Source organism: Gopherus flavomarginatus, chromosome 7 (assembly GCF_025201925.1).
Source record: "Gopherus flavomarginatus isolate rGopFla2 chromosome 7, rGopFla2.mat.asm, whole genome shotgun sequence".
NCBI lineage: Eukaryota > Metazoa > Chordata > Testudines > Testudinidae > Gopherus > Gopherus flavomarginatus.
The window spans coordinates 3504380-3531797 of record NC_066623.1 but is presented as its reverse complement, the minus strand read 5'-3'; the positions used below and the strand labels follow the sequence as shown (position 1 = coordinate 3531797).

At 43.9% G+C, this 27418-nt stretch overlaps 1 protein-coding gene across 8 annotated transcripts; it reads right to left on the bottom strand.

Moving 5' to 3' along the window:
• Window positions 1–26576, bottom strand: LOC127054923 (hepatitis A virus cellular receptor 1 homolog). 8 transcript variants are annotated; one of them, XM_050961329.1, is made up of 7 exons: window positions 26457–26576; window positions 20814–21158; window positions 3971–4021; window positions 2624–2712; window positions 1876–2002; window positions 925–964; window positions 1–450 (listed from the first exon to the last, which is right to left on the bottom strand). In XM_050961329.1, the coding sequence occupies exons 1-7, from the start codon at window positions 26503–26505 to the stop codon at window positions 357–359; spliced, it is 795 nt and encodes a 264-aa protein (XP_050817286.1). In that variant the 5' UTR covers window positions 26506–26576; the 3' UTR covers window positions 1–356. The 8 variants fall into 8 exon arrangements, with proteins under 8 accessions (XP_050817286.1, XP_050817287.1, XP_050817292.1 ...); XM_050961330.1 differs by lacking the exon at window positions 20814–21158 and adding an exon at window positions 5462–5806; XM_050961335.1 differs by having other exon boundaries at window positions 26448–26504.
• Window positions 26577–27418: the final 842 nt, after the last annotated feature.

Sequence of the window (27418 nt, the reverse complement as noted above, 5' to 3'; positions counted from 1 at the left end):
ATCAGAAGTGGCAATTTGCATCTGATAACAAATGTAATATGCATATCGTTCCCATTTGGTGAATGGATTCTGAGAATGACACTAAACGGTGGGAGTCTTGGGTCTGCAATAGACTGGCAAAGTCTTAGCCTCGAATTTGTAGACACTTCTTGCTTTACTGGAGTGATGCCACTAACAGTTTGTAAGTCCATGTGCCCTCCACCAGGAGCACCCCTCTTCAGTGTCCTCAGTTGTATCAAACAAGGGTTAGAAGTGGTTAGTAGAACATATCGTTCTGAGTTCTGTATAAACTGTGCTAGTTTTTTAGTAACTGGCGAAAGCCACAGAGTTGCTACAGGGAAGCATCCAATCATTCCTTAGCTCATCGTATAAATATTCTCTTCTGCATGGTCCCCAGCTTCCAACGTGCTCTGGAGGCCTCCATGTTCTGGGTTGGAAAATGAGACTGAGCTGCAGAGAGAGTAACAGACCCTGACCATTAAAACATAAATAACAAAACAGAAACACAAGAAACTCGATATCCAAAGCAGACGGTGTACTGGAAAAATATGAACCATAGTAGCATTTACTATTAGACACCTGTAATAATTAATCATTATGTATTTATAAGGCACCACAGGCCTGAGATCTCTTCTTGCTTAATGTGATATCAAGATATACAAGCCACGAGTCAGATCAGCTGTTGCGCTCATTTTCGTTTACTAAGCAAATGAGGAATAACGATGATAATGAATTTCTCTTTTTGCATTGTTGTGTCCTGATATGGCAAAGCCAATCAAAACAAAAGCAGCTCTGGAAATGTCAGCATGTGTCCAGGAGTGTCTGTTTGGCACATTTCTTTCTGTCCTACCAATGGTGCAGACATTTTGGAACGTAGTTTTTGATTACGGCTACAGCAGAAATAGCATAGCGAATAGCATTTACCTTGCCAAAGTCTTCAGCTTCTGTCTGTTGGGGAAATACCCTGAGGATCATCCACAATGGGAAAAGGGGAAGGGGGAGAAATGAAATTTAAAATCATTTTTTAAAAAAGCAGCAGGTTCAATGAGAAAAAGTCAAGTGAAAAACTGAAATAAGGGAGCTTTAAAGTGAGTCCTTTAAATATGTGAAACACCCATTGTTTACATGAGGCCAAATTCATGCCGGGGCTACCCACATGTATTCCCTGACCGAGAGCCTCCATGAGAGAAAGTCTGCAAAAGGGAACATCATGGCTGTGGTCACACAAAGCAGCTGCAGTTTCCCTTGTGATGAGGTAAGGCCAGGAGAGCACAGTGTACCAACTGGGCAGCACTGACTAGGGTGTCGGCAGGGCCAATGCAGCATGGAGATGGGTTGACACAGGGCAGGGGGGGCCAAACTTACTGACACTCTGATACGATCACAAGTTTGAGAGCCAGGCATAACTGCTGGGGCTTGGGGCTTCAGCCCTGTGGGGCACGCCTGCCAGCGCTCCTGCCCTGCAGCGGGGTGGTGGGCTTGAAATCCTGCCCCAGGGGAGGTGCCTGCAGGGGTTTGGGGCTGAGGCCCCAACAGGTGCCTCTGGTGGAGCAGAAACTTCGAGACCCGGCAGGCACCTCTGGTGGAACTGAAGTCCTGAGACTCCCATCCCCGTTGGGCAGAAGCCCCCATCGACTCCACCCAGCCACAGGGCAGAAGCCCCAAGCTCCCCCTCCATTCTGGTAGGCAGAGAATGAAGGCAGCTCTGGGAGCTGCATTTTAACTGTAAAAGAGCCGCATGCGGCTAAGGAACTGCAGTCTGGCCACCCCAATATAGGGCATCCTCTGCATAGCTCTGATTATCTTAGGTCCTAGGGAAGCAGAGAAATAAAACTATCCATGTCCTTGGATTATCATCGCTCTCAAATCACTTACTTTTGGATATAATTAGGGCCAAAACCAGGATGACTAGAAGTACCACAAAAATGCTGATTCCAACATGCACCCCTGCCCGTGTGGATTCTGGCTCCATTTGCTGATGGATTGATGTCAGCATAGTCTGCTGAAACACAAAACACGAGGGTATGAGGGGCAGGAATAGAAATCATATACACAGCTTGAAAAATCATTCGGCTGCATGGTAAATGGTAAACACACACTTGAGATAATGCACTCAACTTGAGACAGTGCCTGATTTCCACGGAGAGACTGCCAAGATTCCATACACTGGACATTGATTACGGTTGGGATTTTCAAAGGTGCCTAAACAAAGTGAGGTGTCCAAATCCCATTCATTTACGTAAAATGGGTGCATATTATTTTTATTTATAGTTTAAAGCAGCAGCTCTTCATTCCAAGAGCCTGCATTTAGCGCCAAAAACTGCATTTCTTATTCAAACCTTGATCCTGAGAAGTGATGCGTGCCTTCAATTCCTATTGACTTCAGTCTTTAATTAGACAAAACTCCCTTTCAGCTCAGTAAGGAGTGAGTAATGACTCCAAGATTAGCCCTTTCTGCATGTCACTGGAGTTTGTTTGCATTTTGGTAACAAACGCATCAGCTCTATTTCCCAGGCACCAAAAGGACAAACTCATTATAAGTATTTCTCTGTTCCAACCAGAAGAGAGCATGGAACGTGATCTGCAGAGACAATATAGTCACCATTCCGATCTGACCACTTACTACTGAAACATCCTCAGGGGCTTCTGAACTCAAAACCAATGGCCATTGTGGGGTGATGGCGGAAGATGTGTCACTGGCATTCGCAGCAGCTGAGCAACGATAAGATAAATCAACATATCACTTAGCACAGCTAATAATTCTTTCCTTTTTCATAGCTACACAATGCCTACTTCTCTGACTGATATCTCCTGAGAACCGATGGGCTTTCAATGACACTGTAAAGGGCAAGTGGTGTTGCATGCAAGACTTCACAAAGCCGAGAACACATTTATGTAGCACTGAGGCTGGCCACAGTGTGACAAACTTGCAAAAGCCACAGCTAGAGCATCTTGGTATGTTGCCTGTTTCCTGGCTTAAGGCACCATAAAATGTTTAAAACACGGGGCTACAAAATGCAATATCTTTACATTGAATATGGTTCAATGAATTTGACATTTGATTACTGAATAACCCCACAAGCAGTAACACCAACCCACCAATCCCAAGACTGAAAAGGTGCTATCTGAGGATCTACAATTAGTGAAAACGGAGTCCCCTCATGTTTAAATTACAGGGACACTAGAGTCAAGTGCCGCCTCTGTTGGAATTGAAATCCATTCCCACATGCTTTGATTCTAAATGCTTCAGCTGCTGTCTCTGCTTGGGAAAGGGTGGCATTTCCTGACATCAAAGTAACACAACTGTCTGTCTCTTTTTGAGGCTCCTTCATGGATGTATTCAGTATACAAGCCTCTCTGCAGCTAGAGATACATCACATGCTGAGAAAGGGTTCCACTTCCTCTTCTGAGAGGGCAACAGAACTATGTGGAAATGTGTTAAAGTTGCTGAACTCACAAAATCCAGATGAAGGAAGCTGGCATTTCTGATTTCAAGTTCAAGCTGAGCTCAGAAGGCTCAAAAGCAAAATATAAAGAAAAATATTAAAACATAAAACAGTTTTAGTGGGCTGCAAATTGTTTAAAAGACCCTGCAGATCTTCCCATCTTCGCTTGGGGCTTATTGTTATCATTATTGTTAGATCACAGAGGATCAGATTTTATAATATACAAGTCCAAGGGAATAATATTTTCAACACCAATGAAAATAGATTTTTAATATTAAAACAAAGTTTTGCAATTTATGAGCAAAGCGATGTGTGTGTGTGTGTGTGTGTGTGTGTGTGTGTGTGTGTGTGTGTTTGCAGAATGGGACCTTATTTCATAATTTTCAGTTAGTATTTACAGGCCTGGTTCTGATCTCAGTAGCATATCTGTTCAGCTACTATTTGTTATTTAGTTCCTCTTCTGGGATCCCATTACAAAGGGACTCACACACACCAGAGAGGTGGAATACTTGGCTAACCATTACCTGAGGTGTGTTTTGGTGTGTAAGGGTGAGGGTCTGCAGTGGAGGTCCTAGCTGATGTTAAAAACAAAACAAAAAACAAGAGTCAGCAAGATGCGTCCAACAAACTGAAAGAAATAAAATGTTTTAGCAACATATCACCAGCAATAAAACCATATTCCATTATCCATCTGGTCTCTTGCAAGAAGAAAATTACTTTGTAACTTTTAGTTGCAGGATAATTCAGTGCAGCAAAAGGAGAGAGAATGAAAATCACAGTTACACTATCTACGTATCTGTCTTGAGGTTTATTCTGCCACCTGTCACCATCCCCTCTGAGCACCTTCCATGTAAAATCAATAATGAAAGGCCTAGCAGATTTCCTGGAGTGTCTGGACTTCTGCCTTTTCTGGGGAAAAAAATCAGCTTGGGGTAAAGTTTGAGGTTTTGATTTTGCTTGTTGCCACAACTGGAGTTGTACATTTTAAAATGTATTATTTGCCAGACAACAGAGCTGTAGGGGAGCCCTTGTTGAGATTAAACTTCCGTGTATAAAAATCAGTCATTACTTAAGACTGGATTGTACAAACTTGACTTCTGTTGATGAGCTCTGGCTCCAACAGAAATCCTTTCATGAGTGCTCCTCGGGGCTGGAATTCACCTATATCTGGAGAGCCAGCGCCAGGCCCTGGCACCACATAACTCCTTCTCAGCCAAGAGAGAGGGCTAGATTCATACCTGGTGCAAGACTACAACTCTGAGTTCAGTGGAGCTGCCCCTGCTGATGCCAGGTCTGAATTTGGCCCCACAAGTATGAAAGGAAACATGGCTTTGTAGGGGAAGATATAGAGGTTCTATGGTATGGCGAACAGATTACTTTAGGTTTCTAGGGGCAGGAACAAAAGTCAGGCAAGGCCTGCACCAGGTAGGTTTCCTGGCACCAACGTGAGGATTTATAACATTGGAATCCCAGAAATCAGAGAGGACCAGGCTTTCCAAGGAGAACATGTCACCAAGGGCTCGGGAGCCCTGCAGAAAAGTCTGATGTCTGTCACAGCAAGCACGATAGTATCCTTTTATTTTCATGAGTTAGAGTGTGACCCAGAACCCATTAGGGTTGATGGAAACCTTCCATTCATTTAAATGGGAGCTGGATCTGCCCAAGAACCTGAACACATGTACCCACCAGAGGAGATTATTGTGCCTAACTAATGAGAGAAGCATATTGTACTGTCCACTCTTCTGGATGCTACATACCATATTGCTAAGATTGCTAGTAAGAGCGGTAAGCCATGGCACAAGGGAACAAAACCACCATTCCCGTGCACTGGCTCTGCTGGGGTTACCCCGATGGCAGAGGCTGCTTCCTTTCAGCAATGGTAACAGTACAGCTTCAGTGCCATAGTGGATAACACTGCAGGACATTATTACATTGTTTCTGTCATAAGCTGCAAAAGTCAGCCAGATGGCAGGAGTTTTACCCTTCAAGGACACTCATACAAAAGCTCTGCTCACCTTTCTCAATCACAACTTCCAGATTGGTCAGCTGATCATTGAACCAACCAGGGATCTCCACACGGCAGCAGTACATCCCTCCGTCTGCTTCTGCTGCATTCACTATGGTGAGGGACACATCCCCCTGAGCGAGATTCCCTTCTAACCAGTATCTGCTGGACTGACGCTCTGTTACCCTCCGTCCATCTGTCCAGAGAATTGTCTGAGAACACAGAGAAGGAGGACAGCTGCCCCGGCCCCAGCACATTGTTGTGACGTCATTTTGGTCATTAACTCGGTATTTACAGGGCAAAGTGACATTCTGACCCACCACTCCTCTCACTGGAGAGCCTGATACTGAGAGACCTGCAGACAAAGATACAACAGTAATTGAAACGGGACTAGGATACAATGCACAGGCTAATGGGACCTGCCTGGCATCTCAGTCACAACACCGACTCTGTAAGCTCGCCATGTATCTCCATTGCAGGTGGGTCTACTTGTGTGTGTGTTTCCCCTCCTCTTCCCAACAGGGGAGGATGACAGCAGGACACACAGCGCGGCCATGGTGCGTTTGGCCATGATGTGGTTCTGTCCAAGCCCAGGGAGCACTGATGTGCCCAGCCACTGCACCGCCTCACCCTCCTGACCATGGCCAGGATGATGCAGGGAGAACAGTTCTTGGATCCGCCCCACCGACATAGGGGCAATTCTCTCAACAGCTGTGTGTGCGGCTCCCTGACTTAATGGGAGGTCAGTTGTCAGGACCCAGGACAGTTTGGAACCCGTGCAAAGGCATACACGTCCATCTTCATGTTGGTTTGTGAGGGAAGCTATCCTGCTAATCCTCCTGACAGTGAGTCACATGACTCACGACCCCTATTGTGTCCCTGAATGGTTCCCACAGGCAACTGTTACAGATCCCCTGACAGCGGTGACTATAGCCGCCTCAGCTATAATTCGGCTTTTGCGCGTATGCAGTTCTCCAGACCCCCTCTTGACTCCTCACTCACAGGGGTTCAGGAGAGTCTGAGCCTCACCAGGACCCGTGCAAGCCTTGTTCCTGCAGTACCTGGAACTGATAACTCAGACCCTGTAGTTCTTAATGGGAAGATCTGGTTGGGTTTTACTCAGTGCATGATCCTCTCCTTCCTCCTTTCCGAGCCAGATCCCGGAGACCGTGTGAGGTGGGAGCCTGTTGCTGCTGCAGGGTCACAAGCCAGATTACTGTGTCTGTTTGTCTCTGGCTGAGGGGGTAAGGGGTTTAGTCTAATGAGCCAGCATAGGGCAGCTGGAAAGGGCTGGTCTCCTGGTGGAGGCAATACTAGGAGAAACTGGTGAGACAGACTTCGATGGCTGAATTCCACTTGCAAGAAGATGCTGTAGCTTGAAAATTCCCTAGTGGGCACATATTCTGGGCTAGACTCTCAAGATAGGCCTGGGGGCATGTGAAATTCACCCCAATGCACAGATGCAGCACAAAGCAGACCTCTACCCCGATATAATGCTGTCCCCAAGAGCCAAAAAATCATACTGCGTTATAGGTGAAATCACGTTCTATTGAACTCGCTTTGATCCACCGGAGTGCACAGCCCTCTCCCCTGGAGCACTGCTTTACTGTGTTATATCCAAATTCATGTTATATCAGGTCACGTTATATCGGGGTAGAGGTGTATATGCACCATTTACATCCTGCTCACTTTGAATCACATTTCTCATGGAAGAGCAGACTTGTGCTAGTCCTCTGCACAAGGCCGATCTTCACCATGGATCTTCAGTTCCACCTTCCTTAAAAAATGCTGGGCAGGTGAACTTGCATGTGCACCTGATATTGTGTTTGCAAGTAGCCCGTTAAGTAGCAGAAACCCTTGGAAAATATCCTTTTAATGAGCTAGCTTTCGCTCTTTTTCCTCGGTAGTGGATGTGCTCATGCACATGCTCAATGGCTCAATAGAACGACGAATAAAATACAGATCTACCTTTTAAAATGCTGCGGAAATCCTCCATGCACCTTAAAACTCCGTCTTCCTCGTTGGACACATGGTATCAGGCTGCATTTCCTTTTAGAATTATCATAAATCTAACATCCTCCCCACCAGATTACAAACTTTCCCATTCATACGAATAGGGATTTCAAAGCTTTTCTGTCCTGCTTTTCAACTTCTACATTTAATTCACATACTCTGTGTATGGGGAAGTTTTGTCTTGTCACCTAATTCAGTAGTAAAAATCCCTTTGGTTTCCCTATAAATCGAATGTACTCAAAACCAGCACATAAGAGCTGTAGGAAGCAGCAGTATTCTGTGCCAGCTAGACTGTTTCTCTCTCTAACAGTTCCAGGATACTGTGTATTTACAGCACCTCCAATGCATTAAATCTTTTGTGTTAAAAGTGTTAATCAAAGTCATTCCTGGTGGTTGATCCAGATGTCAATCAAAGCCAGCCCTTAACTGAGCACACAAAAGGAGAACTCTGAATACTTATTCTATCTCCTCACATTTCAAAGGAAGCTCTGCTTTTGATAGAACAGGCATTATAAACTTCCTATCAAATGGATTAGTAAGGTACCAATAGCCTTAATTCCTCAATCAAGTAACTCCTAATGCTACCAGGGTAGAATGCTCTGCAGTGGGTGTTAATACTTTCCAATGCAATTTTTCCAAACCGGTCCAATACAAATGAGGGTTTGTATGTTAAATGAGATCAATATTAGAAAGGGGTTAATTAAGCTAATCCTGTCCTTTTTCCAGTGAAAACACAGTCGAACACCTTTAACCTTGACTTAGGTGGGCAAGGTTGATAACGTTAGTTAATCAACCTCTTTTCTGAAAAAAGACAGACCTTTTCAGTAATAACTCTGCTTCCTATTGCAACTTTGTGACAGTAACCTGTGAGAAACTCAGCTCTGACAACAAACTGTATTAGTACTTAATAAACACACATTTTTTAATCCCACCTCTTATTTTTTTTAAAATGTTTTAAAATAAAAAATGGAAGGAGACAGAATGTGTAATCTCACTTTACAGCACATGAACCATATCCTGCCATTTCTTATTTTTAAATTTAAAGCAGATCTCCCTGTACTGACGGCATTACGTGGCCCATTATCTTCACAACTGTTTCCATCACAGTATAGAAAGACAAATAAATTTTATGCAAATGTAGTTTGCCAGTAGGTATTTCAGACCCACTGCTCATGGTTCACATTTGGATGATTATTTTTGCAACCGTAATGCCCAGAAATTTCCTTTTTATAAAACAAAATGGAAGCTAGAGATGCTCCAGAGCAGGCTATTGAGCAGCTCTGGCTTATTATTTACATTGCACAAATTGCAGAGTCTGTGGCAAACTACAACACTGTGACACATGACCGGCCTTATTGAGGAGACATCAAGTTTAGTCCATATTTACTCTCTCTCCAGGAAAATTCAGTAACTATTATGCATGAATTGCCCGTCAAAGCCCCATCCACTATCAGTTAATCTCTTATTCACCTTAGTTACCTGTAAATAGGACCATTAGGATCCACTGCAAGATGAAATAAGGAGCCATCGTGCTAACTGAAGAGAAGGCAGAGAACAGTCTTCTTTAAACTTCTCAAGTGCAGGAGGGGGAAAAAAATGTTCTTTTCTGACACGATCTTTTATTTTCACTTCCCTAATGTCACAAATGATGTCACACTTAACACACTGAATATTGCTCATAGGCCTAATCAGGGTTGACTTTTCCTGTGGTTAGCCTTTTGCTCTCTTTCTCCGTGTCCACACTAGCAATTAGCTGTTGAGGCCAATGGCTGCACATGGTTTAACTGCAAGAGCAAACTGCTCAGAAGCATTTCAATAAGCCCTGGTTACAACCTGCGTGACCACAGTTTCTGAAATAGCATTGAGCTGATTGTCCTTATTGCCACTTGCAGTTAAACTCTGTTCAGCTGCACCTGTTTCTTACACCCGGGCTGTGGTGAAGTACAGAATATTTTTGATGTTTCTCCCTGCCCCCCATTGTCCCCCTTTGTTTAGCCACATTGCATAGACATAGCAAAAGAGTTCACATGAATGTGTACTGCAGAGAGATGGATGAAAAGGAGACACAGAGAAGGGAGCTCCTAGGAGAAACATTGGTATTAATGAATTCCCAAGTGTTTACAATTCAGACTACCCTCACACTTGTTCATTCTTTGGAGTAATGTATTTCTTACTGTTTCCATCTGGCTGACTGATGTTGCAAAAATACTCTTGACCATTCAGATTATTAACCACCCGGATAAGACTGTGGGACCCACCACCAAAAAATATTGGAAGACCCACACTGTCCCACTGTTGTAGCCTACAGGGGATTGCAGCATGTTGTCATTAAAAACACTACAGTGATGGGAAAAGAGACTGGCCTATTGGATGACTTCTCAGGACCACTGCTTGCCTACTTTCCCCTTCAGCCAGATACAGGGAGTGCACGATTCCCAGAAAACATCTTTAAAAGTGTCTTTGAGGCCAAGACTTTAACAGATTTCCTTTTCTCATTCTTCAGTGGGATCTTGGAGGCAGATGCTGCTTTTTTCTACTCTCTCTCCTCACAGGCTCAGTAATGGCATACAGAGTTGCTGTTACCGGATGATCAGTAGAGAAGTGTTATTGCATGATCTTAATTAAAAATACCTACATCTAGCACCTATTAGCTCCCCTCCCCCATTTTCCAGTAATCAGTTAGATGACTCTGCAACAAATTGCATATAATTAAATTAAACCCTGACCATGGATTTAAACGAACAAAAAACATATTTCTGAACCATCTTCCTCAACATTTCTGTAGTTGAGGTGTGAGTGTGGTGCAAAATTCTGCTATGTACAACCCACTTTGAAACCACTATGTAGGGAGGGGCTGTGAATCCCATCACTGGTGTCAGGCATTGTGATAAACGAGCCAGAATGATTAGACACACGCCATTTGGTTTTGAAGCTTAAATGTCAAAGATCAGGCTCGAGTTATTCTTGTTAGCTGTGACCACAAACTGATCCAGGGGTTAAAAACAGGGGTGAAAGTAATGTAAATGACTTACTGGTACACAGGGCAGCTGGGGTCCTGAGCAATGTGGGGGGCTTCACCTCAGGGAGAAGGGGCGGGGCTGCAGCCAGACTCCCCCAGCCAGCCCTTCGGCGCTGCCCGGCCCACGCCGCTTGGGACTCCGGTGGTGATTTAAAGGGCCCGGGACTCTGGCCGCTGCCGGGCCCCGGGGCAGCTGCCTTGCCAACTCCTCCACCCCCCCCACTCCTAACAGCAGTCCTGCCAGTATGGTCGGCGGTGTACCGGCAGCCAATTTCTTACCGGTAGACCGGCTCGGATCAGCTTACTTTCACCTCTGGTTAAAAACCAAATAAAGGGCCTATCCAGACATTAGTTTTCTACCAAAAGCACAAGTTAATAGATTCCCCAGTTAAGTGACCTTTATTTAATTCTGTTTGCTACCAGATATTGGCAACACACCAATAAAAACCTTTGTTTCACTTTAGCAGCTATTCACCACATAAAGATCACTGTGGCGACTGACCACTCTACCGGCAGTAGCAGCAGAGCTGGGCACCGGCCTAGAAAGACTTAATTCTACAGCAGTCTGTCAACCCGGAAGTTTTCTGCACCCACTAGAATTCACTTTAATATTTTAAATTATAAACAATGTCATTGAAATGATCCAAGTCCTTCAGTAAGCCCAAGATATAGTGGGTGACATTTTTAAAAATTAAATATTGTTAGATTTTTCACAAGAATTAAGTATTTAATCAGAGACAGTTCTCAAGGAGCCTTGAAGTCTGACATGTCTTTTAATCTGCTTGCAAATGTAAATTGTTGGATTTTGGAACCTTCCTGCGTCTCTTGGCTGCCTGGTAATGGAGGATAGATTGTTATGAGGTGGGTGGAGCACAGAGCAGAACCACTGATGCTGGATGCTTCTCTAGTCTCAGCTGGGTAATAGCACTCAGGCCAGTTTCATTGAGAAAGGCCATAGGGATATTGCACTGAAGTTAACCCCTGAAAAATCTATGATGCCTCAGAGATGTGAGAAAACTACATAGGGACACATACAGATTCAAAGGCAGAGTCCAGTGGGTGAGAGGAAGAAAGGGTCCCTGGGACATTCTGGGAAATAGCTGCAGAAAGGGTCTGTAGGTTTTGCTCAACAATTGTCACTGTCTGACAGGGTCTGATCCAACTCCCATTTACTTTGATAGGAATTAGATGAGACCCTTAGTCAAGAGAACATAACAATCTTTGTGCACAATCTTTGTGTATTTGTTTTTTGTTGGCGTTGGGATGATGACAAAGTGCTATGTAAATACTAGGTATTATTGCATTAAAGCTTGCCATCCTTGCACACAGCTTGATTCTGTATCTAGGGAAAGAGTCATGTCGCCATCGGGAGGGATGCTGGAAACCCAGAGTCCTACGGAGATTCAGAGCTTCCGTGCAGACTGGCTTGACTTCTACAGGGCTCCCCATGGTTCTCTGTGGGGACACATGAGCATTGTGGCGCCCTCTTCTCAGCTGCTCAGTCACTGTGGCACTTGTTCTCAGTCAAAGAAAAGAAGGAACCGTTTACCTCTGATAATACTCTTGTGTTCCATGACTGAATGAACGAATTCTGAGAAAGATGGTTTGGTTTCTTACACTCAGAGCCTGGAGCCTGGGCTAGACTGGTGAAGTTTTAGCCTAGAACGCATAGACGCTTGTAGCTTGACTGGAGGGAATACCTGTAACTATTTGGCAGTCAGTCAATTTCCCCAGCACAGGGAGTATCCCTCTTAATTTATCTGCTTGACAGAACTAAGAATATGTATAAACAATGACTAACACTGATCAGTGGAACATACAGTTCAGGGAGCAGCATAAAATGTGCTCTCTTTGTCTTTAGGGGCTAATAGTGCAGTTTATCAGCCAGGACGGCTCTCTAACCTCACACCCTCTCTATGTACAGTTTTCTGCCAGCGGTGTTGGCCTCACGCTTCCATGCCCACTGCGTCTGAGCAGAGTCACGGCAGTGTCTGGGTTTGGCCTGTCAGGAACCCCCATTTTGGGATGTTGAATGCAGCTGTCGTAGGCCCCATGACCTCTGCTGAACCCCCCAAGTGTCCCTGGTAATTTATGCACACTACCGCAAATTCCACCCTTGTGGCACTCCAGTTTATGGTTTAACTCTTCAGAGACCATGTGACAGTTAAATCAAGGAACAATTTACAAAGGAATTTCATATGCGCACCTCTTCTACTGCACAAGAGATTTACAGAGCTACAGAAAAAACAAACACCTGCATGCAACGGCCCCACCCCGCAGATGATCTCTTCCTTCCGTTTGGGTCTGAGGTCTGCCTGGTCGGGGAGGTGGAGACTCCCTTGTCCCTCTTGCTGTTGGCGATGGGTAGCTCCCTCTACACAGAAGCCCCCCGTTTATATACACAAACTTGGTCTTGAATCCCAGTGTGACACCTCGTGTCCCAGCCGTGGTTTGGAGGGGCTGAAGCTGGTAAGAATCATAAGCAAGTCAATAATTCTTTGCTGACATCCGAGTGATCCATCCTGTGTTAGTTCTGCGTAAGGTGAGAACCACCACCTCTTCGCTGATCACCAGCTCACCCCAGTCCAAACCTGCTCTCCATCCAGGACACACTGTAGGATGATTCACAAAATGGAGGTTATAACCCAGAATGCAGATTTACAACCATAAATGATAGTCACAAAACAAAATGAGGAGCATAAACTGACAGACATCCCCAGAACAGTCACAGACAGTATCTATCTATCCATCCTGTACCTATTTTCCTCTGCACTGATCCCAGCTTCCAGTGTGCTTCAGATCCCTCCATGTTCTGTGCCAGAAAAGGAGATTGGGCTGGAGCAAGAGTAATAAACCCAGACCTTGAAACAATAATATCTTGTGAGTAACACAACAGGCTGGGTAGCAGAATCAATCAACTCACTAGGGAAATGGGAATCAGAGCCAAACAATACTTATAATTAATATGTGGGCATTTATAAAGAACTCCAAACCTAAAGCTCTACTTCTTAATACAATGCAAGCAAAAAGTTATGCTCAGATTTTGTTTACTGGTTAACAACACATAGCAATGATCGTACTTCGTTGAATGAAATTTCAGATAACAATGCAAGAAATCTTATCTATCTTGATATGAAAAAGCCACTCAGATTAAAAGAATGCACATGTGAGAAGTCATTGTTTTATTTTTCATTGTATGTGTGAGCCAGTTTTAATTTTCAGTGCTGTTATTTTTCATACATAATTCTACGTTTGTAAATTCAACTTTCATGATAAAGAGTTTGTGTTACAGTACTTGTATGATGTGAATAGAAAAATACTATTTCTTTTGTATTTTACAGTGCAAATATTTGTAAGAAGAATAAATATAAAGTGAGCACTGTACACATTGTATTCTGTGTTGTAATTGAAATTAATATATTTGAAAATGTAGAAAAATCCAAAAATATTTAAATAAATGCTATTCCATGACTATTTAGCAATGCAATTAATTGTGCAATTAATTTTTTATTCAAGCAATTAATCACAATTTTTAAATCACTTTACAGCCCTATTAACAACAAATAGCAGTGATTATGCCTCATTGAATGAAATTGCAGATAACAATGCAAGAAAGCTTATCTATCCTGATATGAAAAAGCCACTCAAATTAAATGAATGCATGTGTGAGAAGCCAGCATTCGTGCGGGACTATTTGTTCTGAACACCCGCGTCCTAACAAAGGTATAACAATATTGTCTTCTTCTTATAGCTACAGAAGAGACAAAGTGAATAGCACTTACCTGGCCAAATTCTCTAGCTATCATGTATTGTGCAAACACCCTGGGGAGGGGGGTGAGGGAAAGCACATGGTTATTAGAACAAAATTTTTAAAAAATCAGCAGGGACAAGACAAAGAGCCAAGTGAGAGAAATTCAATAAGGGAGATTTAAACTCAGGTCTTCAAAGCATAAGGGGACAAATGCACCCAAGATTGACTCTGCTGTACACCCTGATGGGGAGATCCCAGGGAAGGTAGTGTCCCGAGCTACAGAAAGCAGCTCCAACTTCCCTTATGACCGGGTTGGCCCCGTAGTACGATGTGAAAAGTGGGCAGCAGTGACTGGGGAAGGGCCATTTCCAGGGCATATGGGGAAGAGTTGATTCAATGCATCCCCCGACAAGTCGCTGTTGGTTGAGTTAGAGAAATAAAACTATTAATGCCCTTGAGTTGTTCTTTCTCTGATTTACTTACATGTGAAGATTAACAGGGACAAAATTAGGAGGACTAGAAGTGACAGAATGACGCCAATTTTAATATACATCCCTGTCCCCCTGGATTCAGCCTCCAGTGGATGAACTGATGTAGACACATTCAACTGAAACACAGACATGCGGGTATTAGTGGGTATTAATTATATACGTGATTCAAAAGCCATTTGGGCATCTTGGGAAAAATATAGTAGAGACACGCTTGAGGTGATACACCCAACTGGAGATAATGCTCTTTTCCATTGAGTTGCTATATTAGGTTATATGAACCATGAATCAGAGTTATATATTTATTTTAATTTTAGACTTGAAATCTGAGATTTTTGCCTTTGTAAGGATGAAATAAGAACTGCAGGATTAGTCCCTTAGATTTGTTATTGAAGTTGGTTTGTCTTTTGACAATTAAACCATTAGGACTATTTCCAAGGCAGCAAATGGACAGACTAAATATGTGGATTGAAGTGTGTTGCTCCTGTGCTGGTCCCAGGCTATTAGATAGGCAAGGTGGGTGAGATAATATCGTTCATTGGACCAAGAGACAAGCTTTCAAGGTCCGGTGACTTAAAGAACAGCTCTGTGTATCTCAAAAGCCTGTCTCTTTCCCCAACAGAAGTTGATCCAATGGACTACTTATGAACATGTCTCTGTTCCGATCAAAATAGAGTATTGCGGATAGTGGCCCGTAGGGAAGATATATGCACTATTTAACTGACAACAGAGAAGCTTACAGCCCAAGGGGCTTCTGGACTGGAAATCGATAGCCATCTTGGTGTGACAGAAGAGGATACCTGGGTGGCACGTGCAGCAACTACACAAATAAAAAAATAAACACTCAATACAGAAGACAGTTCTTCCTCTGTTTGCAGCTAGTCATCCGCTACTTCCCTGAGCATCTAAAGCAAATGAACATCTCCTAAGGATACACAAAGAGATGGACAACACAATTTAAATTGATTTGAGCCTTATCCAATACCCGTCTAAGTCAAAGGGGAGTCTGCCCAATGCCTTCAATGTGTTTTGGGTCAGACCCTTAAAAAAGTAAACAGTGCAGTACTGTCCAGGACAAGGGAGGCTGCATAATTTATGCAAGCAGGATGTCATACAGCCCAGAGCACATTTGTGTGACATTTAGGCAGGATTCAGTGTGAAAAAACTTGCAGAAGTCACAGTTGCAGCATCTTGATCCAGTGCATAGCCCTGGCTCAAGGCACCTCACAACATTTAATCTCTGGGGCTACAAAATGCAGTATCTTTAGTACAATGGTTCAACGGCTCTGCTGTTTGATAATTGGATAACCCCACAAGAAATGAAACTAACCCACTAATCTCAAGACTCAAAATGTGCTGCCCAAAGATATACAACTAATGAAAATGGAGCCTCCTCTTGTATAAATTAAGGGGATTCCAGGATCAGATGCCTCATCTGTTGCAACTGTGCCAATTTTCACTTCTTCTTCTGAAAGGGAAATGTATAAGTTGTGTGGTTACACTTTAAAGTTACTGAGCTGATGAAACTGAGAGCAATTACAATCTGTAAATGGCATTTCTGGTATTAAGATAAAACCGGCAAAGCATCTTAAGTCTCCAAAGCTAAATATCAAGAATTAGATTTTATTAAAACACAATCATGTAATTTTTTTTGAGTGTTGGAAATTGTTTGCAGAGATACCTGGGAGAACCGTACAGACCTCCCCTCTGTTGCCAGGAGCTTATCCTCGAGTCAGAGGAGATAATTTTCTAAGCCATTTAAAATAAATTGCCTTAACTTGATTACCAATAAAACATATTTTAATCCTGCGATTTGTGAGTAAAATTACTCGTGTGTGTATGTTTGCAATGTTTATGGTAGGCACGAATTTGACCCAGAAGGTTGAAAGGAAAATTCTGCTTTAGAGCGCAAAAGGTGGAGATTGTGTGACATAGCTCAGACACTAGTCTAGGTTGTTATGTGCAGGCAAGAAAGTCAGATAGGGGTTTGATGAGGCAGGTTTCCAGATAACAGGGAGAAGATTTTGTAAAAGGCACATTTGGTAAAGTTTAGCTACGGCATTTGTCTCATATGTAATTTTGTTCCCTTTCCATACAAAGAGGCTCACACACACCAGCGAGGTTGAATACTTGGATAAACATTACCTGAGGTTATGTTCAAATGTAGAAGTGTGAGGGGCTGTGGTGGAGATCCTAGCTGATGTTAAAAACAAAACAAAAACCACATATACTACAACAGTCTGCAAGATATGCCCCACAAACTGAAAGAAATAAAATGTTTTATTAATAATAGAAAGGTATAAAAAGCAGCAAAAAAGGTGTCCTGTTAACCACCTGGAATATTTTCAAGTAAAACAAAAATTCTAACATCTGTATTTTCAGGAAAATACAATGCAAAGGAAGAGGATGAAAATCACAGCTACAATATCTATCCACTCATCCATATTAGGGTTTTATCCTGCCAGAGCATCTGAGCAGCTTCCACAGAAAATCAGGAGTGATACTAGATTCCTACTGGGCTTCCTGGAGTCTCTGGATTTCTGCCTTTTGGGATAAAGAACCCAGGTGGGGTAGAGTTTTATTTTAGATTTGACTGATTTCCATACCTGGGGTTGTGCCTTTTAGATCTGCAGCTTGCCAGATGTTAAGAGATCCCCTGCTGAGATAAAACTTCCAGCATGAAAATGTGTCATTACTTAAGGCCAGGTTGTGCAAATGTAGCTCCCCTTGGTGAGCCATGGCTCCAGCGGGACTATTTGCATGAGTAAGGAGTCACCATGGGGTGGAATTTGCCCCTGTGAAGAACCAGCTCCATGCACCACTGAAGTGCTCAGCCAAGACAGGGCTAAACTCAGACTTGATGAAAGTGGGGCTGCACCTATTTATGCTAGGTCTGAATTTGGCGCAGTGAGTTTGAAAGGAAATGATGCTCGATAGGATACGATACAGAGGTTCAGTGAAATGGAGTAGAGACTAAGCGAGGTTTCCAGGTGCCAGCAGGTAAGTCAGGCAGGTTTCCCAGGACCAGGGTAAGGATTTATCATCTTTGATCCCTGGGATTCCAAGATGGGCAGATTTTGCAAGGAGGACCTCTCTCTCAAATGGTTTAGGGGGCCAGGAGTCATGTCTTGTGACACTAGGCAGCATCTTTGTCATTTGTATGAATTAGGACCTGATCCAGAATCATTAAAGCCCATGGGAATCCTTCCACTAACTTTAATGTAGACTGGATCAGCCCTAGCTGTGTTACCTGAGATTCCCTAAACCCAAAGCTCTTGCTAACTTTACTCTCTGCGAGGCAGTATCAGGAAACAAACCCAGGGAGATACAGCACCTCCATTTGCTACATGGATGGCACAAACTAATCAAGATCAAGTGCTTTTACTTAAAGCCTTCACTTTACTATTTTCCAGCACTCTCACCAGAATGCCTCTACCCAGAGTCTCTGCTTCAGTTAGTTTCAAGCACATACAAACACAACAGATTATAGATCACTCCCAAACACTAGTTACCCACGGTCTGGAAGGGTCGCGAGTGGTCAAATGACACTGTTCAACTGGCCAGCTATTCGCCTGTCTTGGGGATTCCAAGAGATGTCCAGAAGGTCAAATCCAAATGCCTCAGATCTGTCTACCCCTTTTATGTTAGTAACTGCTACGATTACCTCAACAGCATGTCAATCATTGAAAAACCATTAAGGAAGCACTTCTTAATCCATTAGGTAGACAGATGTGTTTTTGCAGAGTCTGCAATCTCATGGGCCCCAACACACGCACACCAAAAGTCAAATATAGACAGACTTCCAGTTTTCCCACAGACACTTACCCTAGCATATCAGAGAGGAGACAGAGTCAGGTTTACTCCATGGGATTGCTGTTAGTCCCTGCCCAGCTTGCCTTAGTTAAGTTCTTGCAAAGACCTGCTACATAGCTGCTCTTAGCAATAAGCAAAATAATCAATATTCTAGGACTGGCAGTTGGCAGTGGTTTGGACACCTGGACGGTTGCTAAAAATGCCCTGCATCAGTGGGAAGATTACTGTGCACAAGCCATGAAAGAAAAACACTCCATGGCCCACTCTCTTGGATACTATATATGGAGCAGCTAAGGGTATGTCTACACTACGAGCTAAGGGTATCTCTACACTATGAAATTAGGTCGATTTTATAGAAGTTGATTTTTAGAAATGGATTTTATACAGTCGATTGCGTATGTCCACACTACGTGCATTAAGTCGGCGGAGTGCGTCCTTGCTACCGTGGCTAGCATTGACTTACGGAGCGGTGCTCTGTAGGAAGCTATCCCACAGTTCCCACAGTCTCCGCTGCCCGTTGGAATTCTGGGTTAAGCTCCCAATGCCTTCCAATCCCAATCCCATTTTTTTGTTTTGGCTGCTTGGGGCATCAAAACCCCTGGAGCCGGCTCTGTGTGCTGCGTATCCAAAAGGCTTTGAAAACCAGTTTCATGACTGGCCAGGCTTCAGTGTGACAGTTGTGTGTGTTTCTCCTTGATGCAAACCTGTCCCCTTGGTTGATTTTAATTCCCTGTAAGCCAACCACCCTCCCCGCTTTGAAATAAAATAACTGTTGTTTTGAAACAATACTTTTTTTTTTAAATAAAGACAAACATAACGGACAAGGTAGCCCGAGTGAGGTGAGGGAGGAGGGAAGGACAAGGACACATTGCTTATTTGTAGCCATACTAAAAATCAAACTGTTTGAATGACAGCCGCCAGTTGCTTGGGCCATCCTCTGCAGTGGAGTGGTTGGGTGCCCAAAGCCGCCCCTTCCCGGGTTCTTGGGTGTCTGGGTGAGGCGGCTGTGGAACATGGGGAGGTGGTTATACAGTGGATGCAGGTGGAGTCTGTGCTCTTGTTGGCTTTCCTGCAGCTCCAACAGATGCTTCATCGTGTCCGTTTGCTCCCCAAATAGCCTCAGCAGCAGGTCCTGCCTCTGCTCTTCACGCTCAGGTCCAGCTCTAGGCACCAGCAAAACAAGCAGGTGCTTGGGGTAGCACATTTGCAGGGGCGGCATTCAGGCCGTCCTTTTTTTCCCTTTTTTAACTCACTTCCTCCCCTCTCACAACCCTGCAAAAGCAGAGCCACGGAGCAGCTGGGGATCCAGCAAGGGAGCTGAGAACCCACGGGACCCTGGGAGCTATAGTTCCTTACCTAGCTCCCTGCCTACAGAGACAGCCCTGGAGCAGGGAAAGAACTATATTTCCCAGCACTCCTTTGGCAGCTATCAACCAGAAAGGGGGCAGCAAAAAACCTGTTCACGCTCACTTAATTCTTTCCTGGCCTCTGCCACTGAATGCCTCCATGCATTAAGCTGTGCCCCATCAGTGCAGGAGGACTACATGAGCTTGGAAAACAGTCATTGTGAGAGTTTTTTTCACCTTCTAATCTGCGAGAACCTCAGGGATGGAGATGATAGGGGGAACATAGAAACATCCTACGCTCTATGATTCTGGGGGGACTGCATGGTCACCTGTGCTGCTGAGTTTGCAATGCTGACCAAACAGGAAATGGAAATCAAAAGTTTCCAGGGCTTTTCCTGTGTACCTGGCTAGTGCATCGGAATTCAAAGTGCTGTACAGAGCAGTCACAATGGAGCACTATGGGATAGATCCCGGAGGACAATACCGTCAATTTGCACCTGCACTACCCCAAATTCGACCCATCGAAGTCAATTTTAGTGCTACTCCCCTCACCGGGGAGGAGTACAGAAGTTATTTTAAGAGCCCTTTAGGTCAGTGGAACGGGGTTGGTTGTGTGGACGCAGTCATTTTTAAATCAACGTAACACTGCTAAATTCAACCTAACTCCATAGTGTAGACCAGGGCTAAGAATGCTGATGAGTCATGTGCCATGACTCAAAAGACCGAAGTCTCCATTCCCATGCACTGGCTCTGCTGGGGTTACCCCGATGGCAGAGGCTGCTTCCTTTCAGCAGCAGGAACAGTACAGCTTCAGTGCCGTAATGGATAACACTGCAGGACATTATTACATTGTTTCTGTCACAAGCTGCAAAAGTCAGCCAGATGGCAGGAGTTTTACTCTTCAAGGACACGCATACAAAAGCTCTGCTCACCTTTCTCAATCACAACTTCCAGATTGTTCAGCTGATCATTGAACCAACCAGGGATCTCCACACGGCAGCAGTACGTCCCTCCATCTGCTTCTGCCACATTCACTATGGTGAGGGACACATCCCCCTGAGCGAGATTCCCTTCTAACCGGTATCTGCTGGACTGACACTCTGTTACCCTCCGTCCATCTGTCCAGAGAATTGTCTGAGAACACAGAGAAGGAGGACAGCTGCCCCGGCCCCAGCACATTGTTGTGACGTCATTTTGGTGATTAACTCGGTATTTACAGGGCAAAGTGACATTCTGACCCACCACTCCTCTCACTGGAGAGCCTGATACTGAGAGACCTGCAGACAAAGATACAACAGTAATTGAAACGGGGCTAGGATACAATGTACTGGCTAATGGGACCTGCCTGGCATCTCAGTCACAACACTGACTCTGTAAGCTCGCCATGTATCTCCATTGCAGGTGGGTCCACTTGTGTGTGTGTTTTCCGTCCTCCTCCAACAGGGGAGGATGACAGCAGGACACACAGCGCGGCCATGGTGCTTTTGGCCATGATGTGGTTCTGTCCAAGTCCAGGGAGCACTGATGTGCCCAGCTGCTGCGCTGCCTCAACACCGACCCTGTAAGCTCTCCACATATCTCCACTGCAGGTGGGTCCACTGAGATGAGTGTTTCCCCTCTTCCCCCATCTCCTTTCTACAGGGGAGGATGACAGCAGGACACACAGTGCGGCCATGGTGCTTTTGCCCATCTTGTGGTTCTGTCCAAGCACAGGAAGCACTCAGGTATGCTGCCGCTTCACAGCCTCACCCTCCTGATCCTAACCAGGAAGCTGCAAGGAGAACAGTTCTTTGATCTTCCCAGCCTACAGATGGGTGATTCTCTCAGCAACTCCCTGACCTAACGGGAGTCCCATTGTCAGAACCCAGGACAGTTCGGGTACCACACAAAGGCACACAGGTCTGTTCTGATGTTGGTGTTGCTTGTTTGTGAGGGAAGCTATCCTGACTAATCCTCCTGACAGTGGCTCTCAAACTGCTCCAAGCTAATGGAAGGGATGAGGCACAGTGGCTTACGAGACCTGTGGTGTCCCTGGATGGTTCCCACAGACAACTATTACAGATCACCTGGCAGCAGTGACTATAGCCACTTCAGCTATAATACGACTTCTGTGCTTATGCAGTTCTCCTGAACCTCGTGTGTCTCCTCACTCACAGGGGTTCAGTGTAGTAACATGGGCCTCACCAGTGCCTTTGGAAGACATGTTCCTGCAGTTCTAGGTACTGCAAACTCATACCTTGTAGTTCTTGATGAGTGGATCTGGTTGGCTTTTACTCAGTCCATGATCCTCCCCTCCCTTTCCCTGTCCTTTCTGAGCCAGAATCTGGATGCACTGTGAGGTGGGAGCATGTTACTGCTGCAGGATCACAAACCAGATTAGTGCCTGTCTGTCTCTGGCTGCAGAAGGTAACACGGGTGGTCTAATGAGCCAGCATAGGGCAGCTGGCATGCGCTGGTCTCCCGATGGAGGCAATATTAGGAGAAACTGGTGAAACAGACTTCAACGGCTGAATTCCACTTGCATGAAGATGCTGTGATTTGAAAATTCCCTAGTGGGCACATATTCTGCGCTAGACTCTCAAGATAGCCCTCGGGGCATGAGAAATTCACCCCAATGCAGAGATCCAGCACAAAGTATATGCACCACTTGCATCCTGCTCAGTTTGAATCTCCTCTCTCATTTAAGAGCCGACTTGTGCTGGACCTAAGAAGCACTGAAGGAAGCGGAGAAGCTAAATGAATTCTTTGCAGTGGTGTTCACTAAAGAGGAGGTGCCACCGATTCCCACACCTGAGCCATTCTTTTTAGGTGACAAATCTGAAGAACTGTCCCAGGTTGAGTTGTAAATAGAGGTGGTTTTGGAACAAAGTGGTAAAACTAAACTGTAATAAGTCACCAGGATCAGATGGTATCACCCAATAGTTCTGAAGGAACGCAGATAGGAAATTGCAGAACTGTGGTATGTAACCTAGCATTTAAATCAGCTTCTCTGCCAGATGACTAGACGGTAGATAATGTAACACCAACTTTTACACAAAGGCTCCAGAGGCACTTCTGGCCATAACAGGCTGGTAAGAAGAGAGAAAATAAATATAATGCCACTATATAAATCCATGGTACTCCCACATCCTGAATACTGTGTGCAGTTCTGGTCACATCATCTCAGAAAGGTACATTAGAATTGGAAAAGGTACTGAGAAGGTCAACAAAAATGATTAGGGGTATATAACAGCTTCTGTATGAGAAGAGATTAAAAAGACTGGGACTGTTCAGCATGGAAAAAAGACGACTAAGGGGGGATATGACTGAGGTCTATAAAACCATGACTGGTGTGGAGGAAGCGACTAAGGAAGTGTTATTTACTCCTTCACCCAAAGAAATTAATAGGCAGCAGGTTTAAAAGGAAGTATTTCTTCACACAGTACACAGTCAACCTGTGGAACTTGTTGCCAAGCGATGTTGTGCAGGCCAAAACTATAACTGGGTTCAAAAAATCAGGAGGGGTAGCCGTGTTAGTCTGGATCTGTAAAAGCAGCAAAGAGTCCTGTGGCACCCTATAGACTAACAGACATATTGGAGCTTGAGCTTTTGTGGGTGAATATCCACTTTGTCGGATGCATGGATGACACACATCCGACGAAGCGGGTATTCACCCACGAAAGCTCATGCTCCAATACGTCTGTTAGTCTATAAGGTGCTACAGGACTCTTTGCTGGGTTCAAAAAAGAATGAGATGTTTATGGAGGATAGATCCATCAATGGCTATTAACCAAGATGGTCAGGGATGCAACTGCATGCTCTGGGTGTCCCTAGCCTCTGCCAGAAGCTGGGATTGGGAGACGGGATGGATCACATAATGATTACGTGTTCCATTCATTCCTTCTGAAGCACCTGGCATTGGCCGCTGTTGGAAGACAGGATACTGAGCTAGATGGACCATTGGTCTGACCCATTTTTATGTTTTATGTACAGGGAGCAGATTCATCCTAGATCTTCAGTTCCAGTTCCACCTTCCTTGAAAAATGCCGGGCAGGTGAACTTGCACCTTAGACTGGATATGGTGTTTGCAAGTGGCCAGTTAAGTGGCATAAACCCTTTGAAAATGTAACAGACCTTTCAGTGAGCCAGCTCTCTCTCTTTCCTTACTTGACTGAGCACGAACATATGCGTACCCACCATGAGACAATAGAACAGTGGAAAAAGTACAGAACTCACTTTAAAAATGCTGTGGAAATCCCCAGTGCTCCTTATAACCGTCTTCCTCTTTGAATACGTGGCATCAGGCTGCATTTAATTTTAGAATTAGCATGATTAACATTCTGTACTCCCTCCAGATTACACAACTTCCCCATTCACTTCTATATTTAATTCACATTCTGTGTATAAGAAGTTTTGTCTAATTGCCTGATTCAGTAGTAAAAATCTTTTCGGTTTCCCTGCAAGTTTAGTGTACTTACAAATAAAACTAGCATACGAGAGCTGTAGGAAGCAGCAGTATTTCTGTGCCAGCTAGACTGTTTCTCTCTCTAACAGTTCCAAGATACTGTGTATTTACTGCACCTCCAATGCATTAAATCTTTTGCACGAAGGGTGTTAATCAAAGTCATTCCTGATCACATGATCCAGATGTCAATCAAAGCCAGCCCTTAAGCAGGCACACAAAAGGGGAGCTTTGAATACTCATTCTAACTCCTCACATTTCAAAGGAAACTTCCTATCAAATAAAATAGAAGGCTATTGGTACCCTAAATTCCTCACTGAAGCACCTGGCTAATGCTACAGGAGTAGAATGCTCTGCAGTGGGTGTTAATACTTTCCAATGCAATTTTTCCAAACTGGACCAATATAAATGAGGGTTTGTATGGGAAAGGAGATCAATATTAGGTAGAGGTTAGTTAAGCTAAACCTGACCTTTTCTCAGCGAAAACAAAGTCTAACATCTTTAACCTTGATTTAGCTGGGCAATATTGATGTGTTAGCTAATCAATCTCTTTTCTTTTTTCAGGAAAAGACCTTTTCAGTTATAAATCTGTTTCCTACTACAACTTTGCCACAGTAACCTATGAGAAACTCAGCTCTGACAACATACTCTATTAGTAGTTAATAAAGAAACATTTTTGAATCCAACCTCTTATTTAGCAAAAAGAAATGCTTTGAAACAAAATCTCACTTTACAGCATATGGACCACATCCTACCATTTTGATTTTTAAATTTAAAGCAGATCTCCCTGGACTGATGGCATTATGTGGCTCACTATCTTCACAACTGATGTCATCACTGGTTTCCCTATGACTAAGGCAAGGTGGCTGAGGTAGTATCTTTTATTGGACCAAGTTCTGTTGGTGAGAAAGACAAGCTTTTCATCTACAGAGAGCTCATCCACCATGACTCCACCACCACTTACGTCGGCGAAACTTGTGTCACTCAGGGGTGTGAAAAAACCACCTCGTTGAGCGACATAAGCTTCACCAACATAAGTGCTCGTGTGCACAGCGCTATGTTGGCAGGAGAGCTTCTCCCACTGACACAGCTACCGTTGCTCGTTGAGGTGGGTTTACTATGTCATTAGGAGAGCTCTCTCCCATTGGCATAGAGCGGCTACACGAGCGATCTTATAGTGGCGGAATTGCTTCACTACAGCTGTGCTGCCTAAGTTCCCTAGTGTAGACCTGGCCAGGAGACATTTTTGTCCGCTGACTATTCGGTGTTAACAGGCCACTTCACCTTGACTAATCCCCTAGAATGTGCGCTAACTACTTATGCTAAATTGTAAGCATCTTTCCCAGACCTGAGGAAGAGCACTGTGTAGCTCAAAAACTCGTCTTCCACATGAACAGAAGCTGGTCTAATAAAAGCTATTACCTCAGCCACTTTGTCTCTCTAATATCCTGGGACCAACACAACTACACCAGCACCCCCGAGTAAGGCTCATTGTTTATTGTAGTGTAGAATTGCAGAAATCGTAGCTTTGTCATGACAGATACAGAAAACGTTACTATTTTGGCTCCACACCCAAAGTTGCAGTGCACATTTTTTCCCTAACATATTAATTGTAAATTTTTAAAAGGCACTCGAATGTTAAAGTCATTCCAATAGGAATAATGCAGACAGAATATTGATGAAACCTTTACAAAAGTGAAATCAGGTCTTTAAATACATTTCTAAGTGACATGGCTATACAGATCTCAGAAACGTCTCAACAGTATATAAAGAAAAAGGTTCTGTGCAGATGCAGTTTGTCAGTCGGATTTTCAGACCCTGCTGCTCTTGGTTCACATTTGGATGATTATTTCTGCAATCATAATGCCCAGAAATTTATTTTTTATAAAACAAAATGGAAGCTAGAGGAGCTCCACAGAAGGCTATTGAGCATCTCTGGCTTATTATTTACACTGCAGAAGACTGCAGAGTCTATGGCAAACTACAACACTGTGAGACATCACCAGCCTTATTTAGGCGACAGCAAGTTTAGTCCATATTTAGTTCTCTATAGGAAAATTCAGTAACTATTATGCAGTAGTTACCTATCGAAGCCCCATCCACTAGCAGTTATTCTCTTATTCACCTTAGTTACTTGTAAATAGGACCATTAGGATCCTCTTCAGGATGAAGCAAGGAGCCATAGTGATAGTTGAAAAAGTGGCAGAGAACGGTCTACTTCAAACTTTTCAAGGGCTTGAAGAAAAAATGTTCATTTCTGAAGAAAAAAAAAAACTTAGGATTTTCACTTCCCAAATTATGTCAGTTATACTTAACCATACTGAATACTTTTGCGGAGTCCTAATGAGGGTTGGCTTTTCCTGTAGTTAGCCCTTTACCCATTTCTCCTTTTCCACATTAGCAATGGCTGCAGCCGAAATGGGTTAGCTTCAAAAGCAAACTGTTCAGCAGTATTTCAGAAACCCTAGTTAAAACCTGCTTGACCGCAGGAGATTTTAATCCAGGTCCTCAAAGCTTCAGGTGACAAATTCACCCAAGAGTTACTAAAGCATATACCTTGATGGGGAACTTTCAACTGAAAGTAGCATCTGCAACTGCAGAAGGCAACTATAGCTTCCCTTATGATTGGGTAAGTACATTGTTGTGATGTTATTTTTGTTATCAATGTGGTATTTACAGGGCAGAAAGACATCCTGACCCACCACTACTCTCAGTGGAGATCCTGATACTGCAGGACCTGCAGACAAAGATACAACAGTTATTGAAATGAACATACTATAACTGCTGTAGCAGACTCCACTTCAAACTTATTACCATTCTTTATACAGAAAATTTAATAAGTCATTGGTAGTCAGATGATCCAAAGCCACCCTTCACTGGACACCATCAGCATATGGGGAGCTTTGGAAACTCATTCTAACTACTTTTGGCATAATTGGTACTATAAACATCCTATGAAATGAAATATGTTTCAATTGCTTAAACTCCTCACTCAATCACCTACTGATGCCACAGAGGTAGAATGCTCTGTCTGTAGTGCACTTCCCAATAAAAAATTTTCCCACCCATTTTCCATATAAATTAGAGTTTGTCTAA